Source organism: Phoca vitulina, unplaced genomic scaffold (genome assembly GCF_004348235.1).
Source record: "Phoca vitulina isolate PV1807 unplaced genomic scaffold, GSC_HSeal_1.0 scaffold99, whole genome shotgun sequence".
NCBI lineage: Eukaryota > Metazoa > Chordata > Mammalia > Carnivora > Phocidae > Phoca > Phoca vitulina.
In genome coordinates, this window is record NW_022589802.1 from 761,222 (window position 1) to 779,137 (window position 17,916).

At 62.2% G+C, this 17,916-nt stretch overlaps 2 protein-coding genes across 4 annotated transcripts in view; one reads left to right on the plus strand and one right to left on the minus strand.

Moving 5' to 3' along the window:
- BCAP31 (B cell receptor associated protein 31) overlaps positions 1-5,198 on the plus strand; it is a 26,120-nt gene extending 20,922 nt beyond the window's left edge. For all 3 annotated transcript variants that reach the window (XM_032397439.1, XM_032397440.1, XM_032397441.1), the window contains exons 5-8: positions 1,825-1,960; positions 2,754-2,877; positions 3,646-3,746; positions 4,856-5,198. In XM_032397439.1, coding sequence (XP_032253330.1) covers positions 1,825-1,960; positions 2,754-2,877; positions 3,646-3,746; positions 4,856-4,894 — 400 coding nt within the window. In that variant the 3' untranslated portion in view covers positions 4,895-5,198. The remainder of the gene's footprint in view (positions 1-1,824; positions 1,961-2,753; positions 2,878-3,645; positions 3,747-4,855) is intronic.
- Positions 5,199-8,850: 3,652 nt separating this feature from the next.
- SLC6A8 (solute carrier family 6 member 8) lies at positions 8,851-17,916 on the minus strand. Its single transcript, XM_032397519.1, has 13 exons — positions 17,744-17,916; positions 15,975-16,106; positions 14,749-14,998; positions 14,127-14,259; positions 13,115-13,249; positions 12,912-13,015; positions 12,703-12,827; positions 11,913-12,025; positions 11,519-11,656; positions 11,340-11,442; positions 11,068-11,168; positions 10,817-10,987; positions 8,851-10,407 (listed from the first exon to the last, which is right to left on the minus strand). The coding sequence occupies exons 1-13, from the start codon at positions 17,829-17,831 to the stop codon at positions 10,267-10,269; spliced, it is 1,734 nt and encodes a 577-aa protein (XP_032253410.1). The 5' UTR covers positions 17,832-17,916; the 3' UTR covers positions 8,851-10,266.

The following is a 17,916-nucleotide window of genomic DNA, read 5'->3' on the forward strand; positions in this document are numbered from 1 at the left end:
GGGGGGGGGGGGGGGGGGGGGGTGTCGCTCTTGGGCTTACTTGCCCCATCTTTGCCTGCTAGATCCAGCAGGTGGCACACGTGCCCTCCCCCCAGTCTGTCACCATCTGGGAGGAGGGGCCTCTTCCACATCACCAGGATCTGCTCAGAGCTGCCCAAGCACTTGAGCACTCATAGCAGGGAGGTTTGGGAGGTTGGGGCTTGGTCACACTTGCCTTTCTTTCTGGGTCCCTCCAGTGACTTCCGCCCTGCTGACATAAGTCAGGTGTGTTGCTTCTCTCTGGTTCCGGGGGTTCTTGGGAGCTCCTTCCACTTCCAGGGCTCCAGCCCAGTGGGGGGCAGGCTGGTGTATAGTCAGGGGCTGAGACAGGGAAACCTGAGCCCTGGGCCACGAGGTCTGGCTGCTAATTTTAGAGAGCACATGTCATTGGAAACTCTCCCTTCCTGCCAGGAACCAGCAGCCTGGCTTTCCCCATACTGCCAGGGGCCCCTGGAGCCTCTCCGCAAACCAGGAAGCGTGGTGGGCATCTGAGGGCCCCTGTGTGCCCACCTCCCCCCCACCCCCGGCCTGGGGACTTGCGCCTCACAGGGACTCTGCCAGGGCCTGTGCCGGTGGGGGGAGCTCACCTTGTTTCTTACTTATCCCATGCCCTCGGGCTGTCTGAGCGGCTGGTTTCCACAAGGACCTTGGGAAAGCCGGCCTGGGAGCAGGCATCCAAGGCTGCTTTGTCTCCTCTGAGCAGGCACTTTATTGTGGAAACACTCTGCACAAAGCAGTCTTTCCCTGGTCCCCAGGGGTGCTCGTAGGTGCCTTCCTCATAGCTGTGGCCAGCCCGGACCTCTGTCTCAGGTGTGTGGGGAAAGTTCCCTCCCTCCTCCCCCACCACAGTTTTTACTGTTCGAGCTGTGCCTTTGTCCATTCCTCTCTCGTCCTGTCAGGTAACATTTCAAGGACAGGGCTGGCTGTCGGGGGAATGGAGCAGCGGGTGCCCCCCGGCTGCCACCTGCTTGACCCTCGTGACTGGTCTGCACCTGACACGTATGCCTGGGCCCTGGTTCTTCCTTTTCTGCTCCCCTGGCGCCGGAAGAGCTCGTTGTGGCTGCCTGTAGACTGTGTTTAGGAAGGGGGTTGGGGAGAGAAGAGAAGAGTCATTTGTTTTTCTGTCATTTGGCTTGGGAGTGGTTCCCTCCAAATTGAGAATGGGTGGTGGTTGCAAGCTTGGATCTTGGGGTCAGACAGACTGCAGTGGGGATTTGCTGTGGCCATTTTTGGCTCTTGACCTCTACCACTTGCCTTAGCCAGTTTCCCCTCTCTGAAATGGGGCAGTGATTGTGCCTCCCCGATCAGCTGGGCTGAGGATTTGGCCCAGAGGTTGGAAGTGCCCCCAGATGCTAGCAGGTCCTTTTTACCGGGGCAAGCCTGACATCACAGCTAGGAAAATGGTGCTGTGGCTTCTCTGGAAAATCTAGGTCCTCAGCTGGAAAGGGCTAGGTTCGGGGTCCTCCGGCTGTAGCTAGGCCTGGTCTGGGTGTCCTGTCAGTCTGTTACTTCCTGTACCTTTGGGACTGAAGGACAGCCGCAGGGCTTCGGGCAGCCGTTTTGGGGCAGTATTAATCATTCTGGTGGCAGAAGACAGCTCTCAGGCTCCACCTTTTCTCCACCTGTTGCCAGACCCAGGCTGGTGGCATCTTGCGTGGATGCCCTGGCAATCCAAGAGGACAGGTCTAGGCTAGAGGCAGGCTTGGGGCAGGAGCAATCAAGAGAAATTCATGCCAGTCATTTTCCCTGCTTTCTTCTCAGTTCTCTCTTCTTTTTCGATTGCAGCCTGCTTAGACGCCTGGTGACTCTCATCTCCCAGCAGGCTACGCTGCTGGCATCCAATGAAGCCTTTAAAAAGCAGGCAGAGAGTGCTAGTGAGGCGGCCAAGAAGTACATGGAAGAGAATGACCAGCTGAAGAAGGTGTGTTCTGCCTGCTGGACTCGGCCATGTGACATTCCCTATGGGCCCCAGGGCCACTGTTGGCCTGTCAGGCTGGGAAATGTGTGACACTGTGGCTGTTGGCAAAGCTGAGGGGTTGGGTAGAAGGTGAAGGGGTGGTTCTTGGTGGGAGTGTGTAGGGGAGGGGTCCGCGGGACTCGACAGGGAAAGGGGCACCCTCGTTGCTACCTTGTCTCTATGTGCTACACCCAGGCCAGACTCTTGCCTGATAAAGCTGACTCTCTAGTGAGCTGAGCCCTGTGCTGTGAACTATGGGCAGGTTAGCATAGAAGAATGCAGGATAAGGCCTGTGGTCTCCTGAGGATTGTATTAGCTGGGGACAAGGCAGGGACGGGAGGTGGCCAGTCTCAGAAGGCTTGTGCGAGGAGGTGAGTTGTGGGCTGGGCTGCGAAGGAGATGGGTAGATGGACTTGGATTCATTCATAGGCGGGATAGAGTTGCACGGGCAGGGATGAGTGTGGGGCTCCTGGCCAGAGTGAGCTATGGAGCCTGGGGAGAGGAACAGAGGTCACTGGTCAGTTGGGGGTGACTGGCAGAAATCTCCAGAAGAGAGTAGATTGAGTCATTGGCTGGACTGGTAAACCCTGCAGAGCTGCTGAGGAAGAGAGGCAGGGTGTTTGGCCTGTGCTGACATTTCCTAAGGGGCAGGTCCTGGGGCCGCTTGAGGAATCACACTCTGCAGGGAAGACAGAGCTGGATCGCCTGTCTCTCTCCCTCCCTCCCAAGTAACCCATGCCCTTGGCCTTCTGCCTAGGAAGCTGCTGTTGGCGGGGTCAAGTTGGATGGTAGGGATGCCGAGGAGAAGGTGGAAGAAGAGAACAGGAGCCTAAAGGCTGATCTGAAGAAGCTGAAGGACGAGCTGGACATCAACAAGCAAAGTGAGCATTGTCCTCAGGTGTCCCCCAGCCCCTGAAAGTCTGGAAGCTCCAGCAGTGGTGGTTGCCCCTCTTGTGCCAAAGTATTAATAACAAGCGTGCCCTTGGGCTCAGGAGCTGGGTGAGAACAAACGGCCCTCTGCTCGTGCAGCTTCTGGGCTCAGTGGTCTGGTGTCCGTCTGGTGGCCCAGGGAGTCCTGGATGCTCCGAGACTAACTCTGGAGCGTCTCGGCCAGCACCAGGCCCGGGGCGCGCTGCTCCCCACAGGTGCGGGCATCACCGGGGTCTTTGGGGCGGGGACAGAAAGAATGCGGGAAGCTACACCAGAGCTGCTTGCAGTGTTCCCGAAGAACCTGCTGTGAGTTCATCTGCTCCCTTCCTGAAGGCCCCTCCCAACCCGCTTTTAGCGCTCAGCTTTGAGGATGGGATTCTGCTCCTGCCTCCTGCTCTCACCTCAGCCTTTTCAGGCTGTCCCATGCCCTTAGCCTCCCTAAAGTCACCTGTGCCTAGGGCCACTTGGAGTCCCTCCGTCAAACGGGCCAGTGGGTCCTTGGTATTTTCCCGCTTCCCCCAGCTGTGTTGGCCAGCCCTCCTCCACTTAGGGGGCTCTCACAGTAGCCGGCAGGGGAGCTTTCTGGAGAGGAGTGCTCTCCTAGACAACCTCAATGGGGACATGTTCAGACTTATATCTGGTGTCTCCAGCAGGTGGGTTTTTCTTTCCCTGACCCTGTCTTTCTCTTTTCCTTTCCTCCTCATCTGCATCATCCCCAGAACTAGAGAAAGCTGAAAACGAGGCTCTGGCCATGCGGAAGCAGTCTGAGGGCCTGACCAAGGAGTACGACCGCCTCTTGGAGGAGCACGCAAAGTTACAGGTCAGCCGCACGTGTGGTCTGCTCTGTTGGAGAGGATCAGAGCTCCCCCCCCCCCCACACACCCCCGCACCCTCGCACCCTGAGCAGGCCCAGAGCAAGCCCATCCCCAGCCTAGCCTGCCTCAGCAGAGCCTTCAAGAGGCCCCAGTGGCAGGCTGGCTGCTTTCTCTCCTGCTCCCCCTTTCTTCCTCCATTGCTGCTGACTCTGGGTCTACAGAAGAGCCTGCCAAGCAGTGCTAGTCTGGGCCCAGCAGCTGGAACCCTTTCTCAGGCAGGAGGGGTGTGGCTTGGCAGATGGCAGCCGCTTGCTAAAGTGGCCTCAGCAGTGCGGTGGGCCCTCTGCACTGTGGTCTGCCCGGCCTCACGCTTGGAGTCCGTGTCTTTGAGGAGAGCTCTTTCCCTTACATGTGCACCTGGTTTGTGGTGCAGGGCCCGTGACTCTAGTCCAAGTCCATTGCAGGGAGAGTCTGCGACGGGCAGCTGGCCTTCTGTACATGGGCTGTGGGGGTGATACAGGGCTGGGGCCACCCACCCATCCCGTCCCCCACCAGACCTGTGTGAGTCCTCAGATTGGCTGAATCTGGAAGCTCAGGTGGCCTGGAAATTGGACCTGAGGGCCCGGTAAACACCCCTAAGTTCTGACAATTTGCCTTGTCGCTTGGTGGCCCAAATTTGGCCACCACAGCAGCCGAAGAGGAACAGCCCGGGCCCCAGAGGAGGACTGGTGGTGGTTTCAGTGTAGGGCGGGCTCACCGGCAGGACCCTTAAAAGATGTGCAGAACTGGGCAGGGCCTGAGCTGGGACTTGGGGGAGGGACTCGAAGGCCGGGCCTGCCATGGGCCCAAGATGGCGGTTGGGGTGGGGCCCTGCAGCTTGAAGAGCAGAGTGACAGCAGAGGCTCCCAGCTGCACCTCCCTGATTGGTATTAGGGTCGCAGCCTTTGTTAGAGTGGGGCCCCTCCCACACTGGCAGACCTTTCCCTTGCTCACCTGGTACCTGTCATTTGGGGAGAAGGCAGCCAGCTGGGCCTTTTGGGGTGGAGGGGCTAGGGGCTGAAGGGGAGGGGTGCACCCTGTCGACCCCTTGCCTTGTGGTTTCTGTCCCTTCCAGGCAGCGGTAGACGGCCCCACGGACAAGAAGGAGGAGTGAGGCTGCTCCTCCCTGCCTGCCACCTGGCCTGTGCCCGCTGCTGCCTGCAGCCCGGCCTCCCGGGTACTTCGGCCTGCCCCCTACCGCTTCCCGTCCCTTGGCGCAGCTTGCAGTCGCACGCTCTCCCGGCGCGCCACAGGGGACCCAGTTTCTGCCTGCTTCATGCTTCCCACTGGGTTGAGCCTTTTTTGTGTTGTGTGTTGTTTGGGGCTCCAGGGCCCCTTATCTCTGGTCCTGCAGGAGGGTGGATGGAGCAGGCAGAGTAGAGTTTCTCTTGGGGACAATAAAAGTTGTTATTATGTGACCATGGTTCGTGCGTGTAACTGAGGCTACCAGGAGGCCGCCTCTTTCTCCCATCACTGGAGTGACTAGGAAGGTGGTGGCAGGTAGCTCTGATAGAGAACTACCAGAGTCTTTGGTCCTGGAGGCTTTCAGGTTATTTTCTTTTAACTTATTCTAACCCCTAAAGGCTCCCTCATCCCAGGCTCGGCCCAGGCTCACACTTGCTCCCTCTGTCCCTTTGCCTACTGCTCCCCAGGCAGGCCCTGTTTTATGACCGCTTGGGGTGTGTCTGACCCGTTGGGTTGGCCACTGGGTCCAGGGAGTCTTGGGAGATTCCGTAAACTGCTGGGGCTTCTGGGTGGCAGAGTTACCTGCCTTCTCTGAGTCCTGTTCATCACATTTTAGGACAGATAGAACATGGCAGAGTGCCACCAGTCACTCCCGGCCCCACTTCTTCCTGAAGGTTTGCAGGATGACCTCTGACTCATGCCTACTAAGAGAGGAGACTTGTCCTTGACAGCGACCTACGATTGGCTCAGGGTAGAGCCAGGTGGTGGGGAGGGTGTCCCCTCTGCTGCCTGCAACCCTGGGAACCTTTTGGGCGTGCCTCCCTGCTTGGAGAGCCTGCTTTTGCAGTGGTCTCCCTCTTGGTGGTTCTCCTGCCAGCTAGCTTCAGTAGGTAGCCTCTGCTGAGCAGGGCCTAGTATTCAGGACCAGCCTGAGAGCCTGGGTGATTGGGGCTGCTGTGGCCCCTGTCTCTGATGCAGTGCTCATCCTTTGTTGGCCCTGAGGACTGGGCAGAAGGAGCAGGTTGGAGGTGTTTTCTTTTGGAGTTGGGGGGCTCCTGAAGATGTTAGTGCTAATGGCTAGCTTGTACTCACACTGCTCCTAACCCGGTCAGGCCTGGGCCAGTGGCTGCCTTCTCCAGTGTCCCCTCCCCCTCCCCATGCTTTCATGAGCAGCAAGGTGGTGTCTGATGGGGGGTAAGGGCGGGGGACTATGGGTGAGGCTCTGTGGTTGCTATGCTAAGGCTGAGGGATAGGCACACTTTTCCAGGAAGTGTTCCCTGACTACCTTGCCCTCCCTTGAGCTTGCCCTTCTATGAACTTCTAGAGGCCAGAGTCCAAACAATGTGTCTGTGGGTTTTTCCCTGGCCAGCTTCAGGCAGTCCCCGAACCCCCTTGGTGTCAGGCCCTGGGCCAGGTAGAAGAAAGTTGCACCATGCTGCTTTTGGTGTACCCCACCTAGTGGGGGGCGGGGGGGGGTGGGAAGACGGTGAAGGGGGCGACAGGTCAGCCCCGACTGGAGGGCCACCCACGGAAACTGGCCTCTAGGTTCTAAACACTTCTCTAGTAGCCTTCTGCTCTTGAGTAGGCCTGTGCCCCCCTTGTGCCCCGCCCCTGGCTGTGGTGACACCAAGTCCTGGGCTGACTGCTTTCCTTACCTATCACGCGCTAGATGGCCAGACCCCACGTCCTAAGCCCCTTCCACAGGGGCAGATTCCAGAGTAAATGGTGACTACCCACTGCTCTCAGGGCCCCAGCCAAGCAGTCCAACCTCTGTCGACATCTCTTTTTATGATGTTGATGTTTTCTGAGTCTGGTGCCATTGTGGCAGGTGGCTCGGAGGCTATTTGGCAAGAGGTGCCAAGGACCTGAGCCAAGGTGTGGCCATAGTTGGGGGAGTGGAGATGGTAAGGAGTTGGTGTGCGGCCAGGATGGGGGAGCAGAGTGGGCCTGAGGGTGACCCTAGGGTGCAGGCTCCATTCTGTGGGCTCGGAGGCAGGGGCTGTTGCTGGAGGAGTCGCCAGGGTGGGGCACGGTGTGAGGGGCCCGGGACATGGCTCGCGTGTCCCGCTGGGGAGGCGCCTCCACATGCCCGCACAGGCCCAGCTTGCGTTGCAGTCGGGCCTGCTCAGCCAGTGCTCCTTTCTGAGTTCTTTGGGGACCTGCCCCCCTGTCCTGGTTGTTGGTGGCCCTCAGAGCATGGCCCACCCTTGGCTGTATAGTTGAGGGCTAAAGCTCCTCCTCAGTAAGGGGGCCATGCCTTGCTGGAGAGCAGGGACTGGCCTGGGAGGGACTGCAGGGGGTAGCAAGCCGTTAACTTTTCTCTGAGGGGCCACCACCCCTCCCCAGGCTGGCATCCTGAGTGAGCACCAGGCTCCCAAACCTAGATGCACCATCCTACTCTCTCTGTGAATGTGGCCAGTCTGTGTGCCTCACAGAAGCAGACTCCTACAGCATCTTTGTGTCTGCTTTGAGGTTCTTCCACGTTGTAGCAGGTGTCAGAGTTTCCTTTTCTTTAAAGCCTTTATTTAAGTATAAATAAACTTGGGGCTTGAACTCACGACCCTGAGATCAAGTCACACGTTATTCCAACTGAGCCAGGCAGGTACCCCGTTTCTTTCCTTTTTAAGACTTACATGGATAGGCCATGTTTTGTTCATCCATTTCCTCCATCAGTGGACACTTGGGTTGCTTCTACTCCTTCTCTTTTAATCCCACTCCACTCAAGCTTTGGCTTGCACCCCTGCACCGGAACCTCTCTTGTGCAGGTCTCCAGGAGCCCGTTGCCAAGCGCAGCGAGCCTGCTGGGACCTCCCCCCCCCCCCCCCCCGTGACCGTCAGCAGCCCCCGGCGGGGTGCATCACCCCCTCCTCCCTGACCACCCCTCCCCGGGTGTGTGCGTGTGTGCGCGCGTGGGCACGGCTCATTCCCGTACCGGGAGGTCACCGTGCACCTGCACTGTCGGGGTCCCTCCCGGACCCCTGGCCGCCCCTCCTCAGTCTCCGCTGCCGGCTCCCTCTCTTCTCTGCCACCTCCGAGTGTCCCAGGGCCCCAGGGCTCGGTGCGTGGGCCGCCGCTCTCGGCCGCCCTCGGTGAGCTCGTGCAGGCTCAGGGCTTTCAGGGCCGTCTTTATGGGCTGAGAACCTCTATGTTCTCTCCAATCCATCCAGACTCTTTCTGGAACTGCAGACTCCTTGTCCACCTGCTGACTGGACATTTCCAGTGAGGTGATGTGTCTGGTACAGCAGGCCCTCAGTCAACTGCCACCATCCCCTCCACGCCTTCTCCCTCATCTCCCTGGGTGTAGGGCCTGGCAGTGCCACCCTTCCTGGTGCCCAAGTGCTCAGGGTCAGTCTCAGTCTCACGGGGTCTCCCCGACTCCTCTGAACCCCGCATCCCAGCCATCCACAGCTCCCTAATCTGAAGACTTGGCCACTATGTTACTAGCACCCTGGTCCCATCGCTGTCCGCGCCCCAGGTCCTGCTGCGGCCTTCTCCCCTGGCTGCCCCCGCCTCCTGCTCACCTGCCCCTCACTGCCTGTACTTCGGGAGGTTACCTGTTCAGCGCAGCATTTGGGCAACCTTCAGGAACCTCAGCGCCTGTGACTTCCCACCCACCTTCCCTGCTCTCGTGTCCGTCTCCGCCCTACCGTCAGCCTCCCTCCCCAAGTATGTCAGCTCCGCGGGGAAGAGGCTTGCCGCCCGCTTCCGTACCTGCTCTATTCCCAGGTCCTGGAACAGCGGCGGGCGCGGGGACCCTCAGAACAAACACTTGCCCGAGGCAGCAGCTCGAGGTGGGGAGGCCTCCCCACCACCCCTGCAGCCCCAACAGCCTCCCTCCCCCGCCACCCCTCCCTCGTGACAAGCAGAGGCAGAGCAGGAGCCAGCTTTGGAAAATGACATGTTTTTATTGCTATGTTTGCAGTGGCTTTTTAGCACAGTAAGAACGTCCCCGCTGGACCCCTGCCCTCACCCAGTCCCACCTCTCCGACCGATGTCGGGGTGGCGTGGGGGAAGCCTTTCTAGGGCCCACTCGGCTGTCTCGGGATCGGACGTGACACACACGTGGGTTAATTAAAGCTGCTACATGGAAGACTTGAGACGTGGGAAGTGCATCAGCTTTAAGCTCGCAGGTGGGAGCCATGCCCGGGATCCCTCCCCTGGCTGGTGCCCACCTCGGATCCCTGCAGTCGTGCCCAGCCCGGGGGGGGTGGGGAGGGGAGGGCAGGGTGCGGGCGAGCCTGAGCATGCCGGGGGAGCAGCCCCCGATCGCCGGGGTCACAACGCCGCATCTGCTTCACCCCGCCGACCTGTGGGCAGAGGGGGCGGGGGGGGTGCTCCTGGAGGCCCCCCCCCTCCCCCGGCCGTACACTCTTTCCACCCCAGTCTGGGGCCAGGGACTACACACGCACACCCACACGACAGACTCGCACGCTCAACAGCTTGAAGCTTTTGCCTATGAAAATTAGATCTCTAAGTTCACACTCCTTGGCTGGGGCAGAGGACTAAGGGGGTGCTGAAAGGGACAGGGAGTGGCAGGGAGAGGGACGTTGGGCTGTTTCCTCTTTAGAAATATACAAGCAGAAATCTCTTTCCTCAAGTTTTTATAAAATGTGCAAAATACAAGCCTCATGTGCCCACAGGCACAGTTTACACCTGGTATTCACCTTTGCTAAGAGAGGTCTAGGCTTCCCCTACATCCTCACGCACACACGCATTCGTACACAAGCTCACACAATTGATATTGGTGGCAATCGGCGCAGGAACCGGGAGGTCCCGTCGCTGGCTGGCTCTCTAAGCTTCTAGAAGAGGGACGGGGAGAGGGGTCTAGCCCCGCTGAAGTAGTCGCCTTGGTTCTGCTGCCCCTCCCTCGCCTTCCTGCTCTCCTCTGCTGCCCGGGTCCCCCAGCTGTCACTGCTGCCTCTAGGGGGGAGGGGCCGCCCGAGGGTGCGGCGGGCAGAGCCCGGAGAGGCAGGCGTGGTGGGGCTGGGGGAGACGCTTCTGCGGCGGGCACCGGGGGGAGGGCGGTCGGCAGGGCCTGGGAAGCAGCGTGTGTACCAGCTAGGTGGGGGGGCGGGGGGGGGAGGCGTCTATTTTTGGTGGGTTGTGATATTTTTGGTGTTTTATTAAAAATGGAAAAAAAAGTTATTTTAGTTAGCACTCGTGGTGCTTCGTCCCCACCCTCCCCAGGCAGACCCCAAAAGTGTCAGGGAAAGGCAAGCCCCCTGGAGGGGTGGGGGGGGCTAAAGCAGGGGCTGCTATGGCTACAAGAGGGTGAGCTGGTGATGGGAGCCGGGGTGCCTGTCACATGACGCTCTCTACCACCACCACCTTGCTGCTCTCGGACACTGGGGTCAGGGTGGTCAGGCCCCTGACGTCGGAGTCCTGAGCTCTATACTCCAAGTGGTGGAGGCCCCACACAGGCTGCGTCAGGTGCTGCCAGCGCTGCAGGAGAGAGGGGGGACACGTTGAGTCCCTGGGCCATGGCGGGGGTGGGGGGGGAGTGCACATGCTTGCCCTCGGCCTCTCTGCACTTGCCGCCACCTGCCACCGGCTGGGGACCAGGGCCCCTCCTCCCGTGGGTACTGACCACACCCCACTCTCTGGACCAGGGAAAGGGGTGAGAGGCTAGGGACAGACCTCTCCTCCCGCCTCCTCCCCCCTCCCAGTGACCTCAGTCCCCGGGGGGGCCAGCGTTCCTTCCATCCACCCCACACCCCCCCAGCAGGCCCCGGAGACTCCTAGCACAGTGGTTACGTCCTAGTGGGCGGGAGAACGGGCACTCTGGAGGTAATGCCTTGAGCCGGTGCAAGGGAGGGACTCGAACAGGGGAGAGGCGGTAGGGCAGACTGACCTCAGCCATGGTCCCCTTGGCCCTGAGGAGGCAGCCCAGGAGGTGGAGGGGCACGCACAGCATGGAGGAGAGAGCGAAGCCCCAGCCCATGGCCTCGCCCCACCATGGATACACGTAGGTGTTGTTGTAGACCAGCGGCTTGTAATACACCACGTTGAAGATGAAGATGCCCTGTGGGTGAGAAGCCCTGCTCTCAGCCGGTGGCGGGCCCTCGGCGTCCCTCCCCCTGCTCAGCCTCCCCTGGCCCTTACCATGCAGACCAGTGGGGTGAAGAAGGACCAGCACCATTTCATCCAGGGGCAAGGTCGGTACCCGATCATGCAGGCAACGTCGTCCATGAACCGGTCGGCTCCTGGGGCGGGTGGGGCAGGAGGGCTGGAGCTAGAGACCCTGCTGGGGGGGGCGGAGGGCCCCCCTCCCCAGAGACCCTGCTACGGGGGGGGGGGGCCTCCCCGCCCAGGCCCCACCCTCGCCCCGCCCCCCGCCTCGCCTCGCCTCGCCCCGCCCCTTGCCCCAGACCTACCGTACACCCAGGCGACCACCACGCACTCCCAGAAGGCCTGCCAGAGCAGGGTCGTGCCGCTGGCCGAGTAATAGTCAAACAGCTGGAAGACATACATCCCGCCCTGGGGACAGAGCCGGGTCAGGGAAGGTGGCAGGCGGCCGGAGCCCAGGGGCGGCCCCCACCCCGCCCCCACTCACATCAGTCACCATGGAGAGGTCGATGACAAAGCAGAGGGCACAGCAGAGGGCCACAGAGATCTCCCTTTGGAAACGGAAGTAGTAGGAGGCCGGGAGGAGGTCGAGCAGGCCGGTGATGAAGCCTTCCACACCTACAAACTGTGGCCAGGCGCTGAGGCCACGCCCCTCCCCCTCCCCGCCAGCCCTCTTCCCTACCCCAGTGCTCCCCCACCCCAGCCAGCCCCCTCTGTTCTGTCACCCCACCTACAAACTATGGCCAGGTACTGAGGCTGCACCCCTCCCCCTCCCCGCCAGCCCTCTCCCCTCCCCAGTGCTCCCCCCCCAGCCATCTCCCCTCCCCCAGTGCTTCCCCCCGCCCCAGCCAGCCCCCTCTGTTCTGTCACCCCCTGCAAACCTGGCTGTCCAGGCCAAGCAGCAGCAGCATGAAGAAAAACAGGGCAGCCCAGAGCGGGGCCACAGGCATCAGCGTGACAGCCCGGGGGTAAGCGATGAAGGCCAGGCCAGGCCCTGAGGGGGAAGGGGCAGAGTTTAGTCAACAGGTGTGCTCCACCCGCGTTCCACTGTCGTCCTTGCTTGCCCCCCCGCCCCCCCCCCCCCCCCCCCCCCCCCGCCATCGTCCCAAACGGATGGAGGACTCTAGGGCATCCCGTGGCCGAGGGCCCTTCCACTCGGGTCAAGGTGTTGCTGGGTGTCACTCAAGCCCCTGAGAGTGGACTGTCTAACTCAGACTCCTGGTCTCTTATCCCAGCTGCTGCTGCGGTCACAGGTCCCTGTGAAGCCCGCAAAGGCCCTCCTCTCCCTGGGCAACCCTCTGGCAAACGTGAGGGGCGGTCAGTTTCCGTAGTGTGGTGGTTGATCACGTTCGCCTCACGAATGTGAGGGGCATAGGCCAAGGCCCTGGGGATGGGTGGACGGGAGCTCCAGGCTCCGTGTGGCCTGGCCCACGAAGGCTCCGGCTCTGAGCTGGCCCCGAACAGCTGCTCAGCCGGGCCTTCCTCTGGCCCAGAGCGACGGACGACGCGACGGGTCCAGTGCGCACTTCTCTCATCTCCCAGACTTGCCTCTTTGCGCGCGCGCGCGCGCGCGCGCGTGTGTGTGTGTGTGTGTGTGTGTGTGTTCATGAACATGGTACGTTAGGACGGCGGCTGCAGCCTGGGGGCCGGGCTAAGGGGTGGGGTCTTTACCTGACTCCGCCACCTTGGAGATGTGCACGCCCTGCTCTGCGGCCATGAAGCCCAAGATGGAGAAGACCACAAAGCCAGCAAAAAAGCTGGTCCCGCTGTTGATGAGTGCCAGGATGATGGCGTCCCTGGGGGCAGAGGGGCCGCGCGGGCTGGTTAGGCTACCTGCTGCCCGCGGGCGGGCAGGCGGATGGCCGGGCGGGGGCACCTACTTGTAGCAGTTGTTGTTGAAGCGGTTGTAGCTGCCCAGCGCCGTGAGGGCCCCCAGGCCGATGGCGTAGGAAAAGAAAATCTGGGTCCCAGCATCTATCCACACCTGCGGATGGGCCGGGCAAGGGAGGATGTGAGGGAACCTGCCGGCCTGGCCCGCCCCCTCATCCCGTCCGCCCCCCACCCACCCGCGCCTCCCCCTCACCTGAGGGGACCCCAGCTTCGACCAGTCAGGCTTGAGATAGTAGATGACCCCATCCAAGGCGCCAGGCAGCAGCACTCCACGCACCAACAGCACGACGAGGACCACGTAGGGGAATGTAGCGGTGAAGTACACGATCTGGGGGGCCAGGCTGCTCAGAGGGGCCCTGCGGCACCCGCCTCCCCCCTTAGGGGCCCCCCGCTCGGCAGGACGGCCAAGTGGGCCACCCTGCCCCCACTACAGCATGGCGTGTTCTGAGGTCTAGAGGGAGGCCGGCATGCAGTCCCCCTTCGACTCCTCAAAGCCTAGGCTCCTCCCAAAGGAAGCTCAGCGCTCCGCTGGAGAATCAGCCACCCCATGGCAAACACAGGTCAGCGGCAGAGGGAGGGGAGAGGCAGGGCCTTCCCCAGGCAGGGAGCGGGACATCAGCCTGGGGGCAGATCCCATGCCTCCCGTGGCGCCCCTCCCCCGACAGCAGGTCATCCCGTGCCCCGCCCCCTCCCCGACAGCAGGTCATTCTCTGCAGAGTCTTTGGTAGGCGGGATGAGACTGGGCCTGCCAGAGATGGTGGCGAGGGCCACATGGACCCCAAAGACTTCTGCCTCCTGTCCAGGCCGAGCAGAGCAGGACAGGCAGGCAAGGGACAGCCATAGCCCAGGTCCCCCCCCCCCCCCCCCCAGGCCAGCACAAGAGAGAGCGAGTGAGGAACAGAGAGAAGGTGGGGCGGTTGGGGAGGGCCCCACACGGGCAAGGGGCAGCTGCTGCCTGGGCTTCTCCCCACCTCAGGAGGGAAGGCTGCTGGGCTTGACTCTGGAGGGGCGGGGAGGACTATCCAGGCATGGGTGGGGATCGAGTGGTCTGGATTCAAGGATCTGCTCCCTGCTCAGGCCCTGGCCCTGGCGACCTCCTGTTGCAGCAGCGGTCCTTGGCAGAGACGCCCCTTCTGTCCCCCATGCCCCACCATGGCCCTGCCATCACCATCCCCCCCCCCAGCCCTGCGGGCCTCCAGCCGTACCTTTCCTGTCGACTTGACGCCCTTCCAGACACAGAAGTAGACCAGCACCCAGCAGGCCAGCAGACACAGGGTCACCTCCCAGTTGAGGGCCCCTGGCACCTCCAGCCCCCCGGAGAGCCGCAAGACTTTGTTCCTGAGGGAGGGACAGCCCATGAGGGCTGTGCCAGCAGAGGGCCAAGCGCCTGGGAGCTGCCCCAGGGGTGGTGCTCCCCGCCCTGCAGCCCTCGAGTCCAGCTGGGCCCACCCCCAGCCTGCAGCCCCGAGGTTTGTGCCGTGTGTGAGCCTGAAGCCCAGGAGCCGCAGGCCAGAGCCAGCAGGACTGGTAGCCGGGCCCCACGGCCCCCTCAGCCTGCACGGTGGTGATCCCTCCTCCCCGGCTGGCAGGCACAGTGGAGTGACAATGCCTGGGACTGAGAAATGGTGAAGGACCAAGGCCAATCCCTTCCAGCTCCTCTAGAGACTGTGCTGGGGGCTCCCTGAAGACAAGCAGGGCCTGGGAGTGACCCCTGCTCTGCGTCCCCTCAGGGCTGAGCCCCAGCATGCATAGACTTGCAGACTCGGGCCCTGTGTGGAGCCCAGAGAGAGGGACAGGCAGAGCCTGGCCCAGAGGCGCCTGACTCACTCCCAGAACTCGATGACGGGGGACCGGCGGTCAGCAAGCTGGTCACATGTGAGGTTGGCCAGGCTGGCATTGGCACAGTCTTCATGGCGGAAGATCTCCACGCAGTCGGGAGTGTTCCAGGTATGGCCACATGTGGCCCAGGGCAGTGCGGTGGTGAAGGATTTCACCAGGTAATAGAAGCCCCAGGCCAGCACCATGATGTAGTAGGTGTTGCAGTAGAAGACGATCACCATGGAGGCGTAGCCCAGGCCTAGGGAGGAGAGGAGTTTCTGTGTGGGCTCTTCTCTATAGCCACCCCCCCTTATCTACCCTACCAGGCTCAAAGAAGTCTCCAGAGCACGACTGAGAAGATCTGGTGGGAGGACGGTGGGGAGTGGGAGGACAGCAGATGCAGAGAGCCCCCTGGACCCTCCCTTGTGCCAGTGTCCCAACACCAGGACAACTCCCCAGTCTGTACCTGCCCCTGCTCCTGGCTTCACCTCCTGCATCCTCCCTTGAGCCCTCCCCTCTTGCCCCAATCTGAGCATGAAGTCCCATAAATTCCCTAGCCTCACACACCTGTCCCCTTCTCTTGGGTCCCACTGCCACCACAGCGGTTGAGGGAGGGCCAAGCCTCCACCTGGGTCCCTAGTGGCCTCCAGTACTCAGCAGCTGGGGGCTTTCTGGTGACCTGGGGCCATACGGGAGACAGTCACCCTCTCAGCAGGCAACCTTGGCCAACTACTTCACCTCCCTGAGCCCTGGCTCCCCCAGGGTCCTTCCTAGGGCCTTGAGAAATAATGGGGACATACTACACACACTCAGAAGGAACTCTAAAGTGACCTTTGACAATAGTTCTTCCCTTCAGACCCTGAACTCCATGGCTCCCGTCCAAGCTCCTTAGGTTGGCCCTCTGGCCTTGGGGGAACAGGCAGTGTCTCGTGCTGTCAGCTCTCAAACCCTCTGCTCGGGCCCCTGGGGGGACCCAGCGTGCTTGGCAGGGCCTGGGCATCCTGGCCTCCGTGGAGAGGCCAATCCCCGACTCCAGTCCCCATCTGCCCAAGGTCACTGGTGGTCTGCAGGTCCTCCAGCGTTCCCTTCACGACTTGGGGGGCACCAGTGGGACCCTGGCCTGGTGCTGAGATAGGACAAGATTTCTCAAGTGGGCCCCAGCTTTGCCCTAGCAGTGGGAAGGGGGAGGGGTCGCTGAGGGAGAGGACAAGAGGGACTGGCCTGGGGCTGCTCACCTTTGAACAGGGGGCAGATGTTCCAGACGTTGATGCTGCCGGCCTTCATGAACTGGCCCAGCGAGATCTCCAAGAAGAAAATGGGGATTCCTCCAACCAGGGCGATCAGGACATAAGGGATAAGGAATACACCTGGGGGAGGAAGGAGAGGGTGGGCACTTGTACAGGGCAGCCCTTTAGCCCCTGGCTGGCCAGTGCAGCTTTCGGAAGCCCTGGGAGGTCAGGGTGGAGCCAGCTCTGGGCCCCACCCTGGCCCCATCATAACTTCCCGCGGCGTGAATCAGTGCAGGGGGTGGCCACTGACTCAGAGGTGCAAGGTGAATAGCCTTGTGGGGAGAAGGGGGTTGGAGTGTTGGGAGGGCTGTGGCAGTCCCTGGGCCCTTACAGCCCTGTTTCTTGGGTTGGGGGGCCCTATACCCACAAGGCTTCTGGCCTCACAGTCACCTAGGGTGACCTAACAGGCATGGAGGACACATACACCGTGGTGTCGCAGTTCCCTGTTTGCTAGGCAGCACAGAAGAGAACGGTGTGTTCGTGTGCGTGTGTGCATGTGTGTGTGCCATGGCTGGTACTCCGGCCTGGGGGACTGTCTGGCTTGGGCAAGGACAGGGAGCTCCGGATTTCCCTGCCCCCAGGCAGTTGCCTGCAAGTGTGATGGTCCACGGCAGAGAGTGGGTAGGTGGGTGGGTGGGTGGCAGTCCTTCACCAGGGGGCGTAAGGGGTATCTGGAGGTGTCGGTGATCAAGGACGGGGACACAAAGTGGGGTACAACAAGCTCTGGTGAGCCTGGCTCTGGAGACCACAGGCCAGAGGTGGGGGGTGGGTAAGGGGAGCTGGGCACCATCAGCCCCTGTCTGCTCCCCTTTCCTCTCCAGGTCCTCTACGGAGGCCCCTGCTCAGCTTTGCACTACTCAGAAGTCAGGCCTGGCCGCAGCTTGCCCAGCTCCTGGTCCCAGCATCCTTCTCGTGTGTGACCTTGGGCCAAGGCCTTCACTCTGGGCCTCAGTTTCCCACCCATCACCCAGTCGCTATGGCGTTGCCCCCACCCCAGCGCTGCTTTGCAGTCACACGACGCGCGGGTGCCTCTCACTGCTGCTCAGCTGGGCTGGGGCAGGCGAGCACGGGGTGTGCATGCAGTGTGTCCAGCGGCGGCGCCAGGCGGCCCAGGCCGCAGGCTACCCAAGCCTGGCTCAGGCACCCAGTGTTCCGGGCCCAGGCTGGAGGGGAGGGGAGGGGAAAGGAGGGGAGGGGAGGGGAGGGGAGGGAGGGGAAGAAGGGAGGGGAGGGGAGGGGAGGAGAGGGCGGGGGGAGGGACAGAGTAGCCCATTGTGTGTGTGTGTGTTCGTGTGTGCACACGTGGGGGCCCCACACAATGTGCCACTTGTGTGCCCGAGCAGCGGAGGCAGCCTGGGCTCCTCACCTCTGGAAGCCCCCCCAGGGGGCAGGCCTCGCCTTCCCACCTCAGTGGCCAATCACTCCGGGGGAGCCCCTGCACCAGGAGTCGGGGGGAGGCCGTCCTGGGGCTTCAGCAGGAGGCTCCCCGGCCCCCTCCCCCCACACACTGCCAGGCACATGACCGGCTGGGGGGTGGAGGCCGCCAGCCGGGGCCACCGAGCGGCAGTGGCCCGCGAGGGGCGGCCTCCGGCCCCCCGTACCCCGGACTTCGGCCCTGCGCCCCAGGGGGGCCGGCGGCGGCGGGGGGGGGGGGGGTAAGGGAAGGGGGCCCCTGGCCGGGAGGAGCCGGGCCGCGGCGGGGCGGGGGCGCTCACCTCCGCCGTTCTTGTAGCACAGGTAGGGGAAGCGCCACACGTTGCCCAGGCCCACGGCGAAGCCCACGCACGACATGATGAAGTCCATCTGGCGCGTCCAGGTCTCACGCGGCGGCACGGCCAGGCGGCCGCCGGGCGCCCCCAGGCCCGCGGGGCCGTCGCCCTTGGCCGGG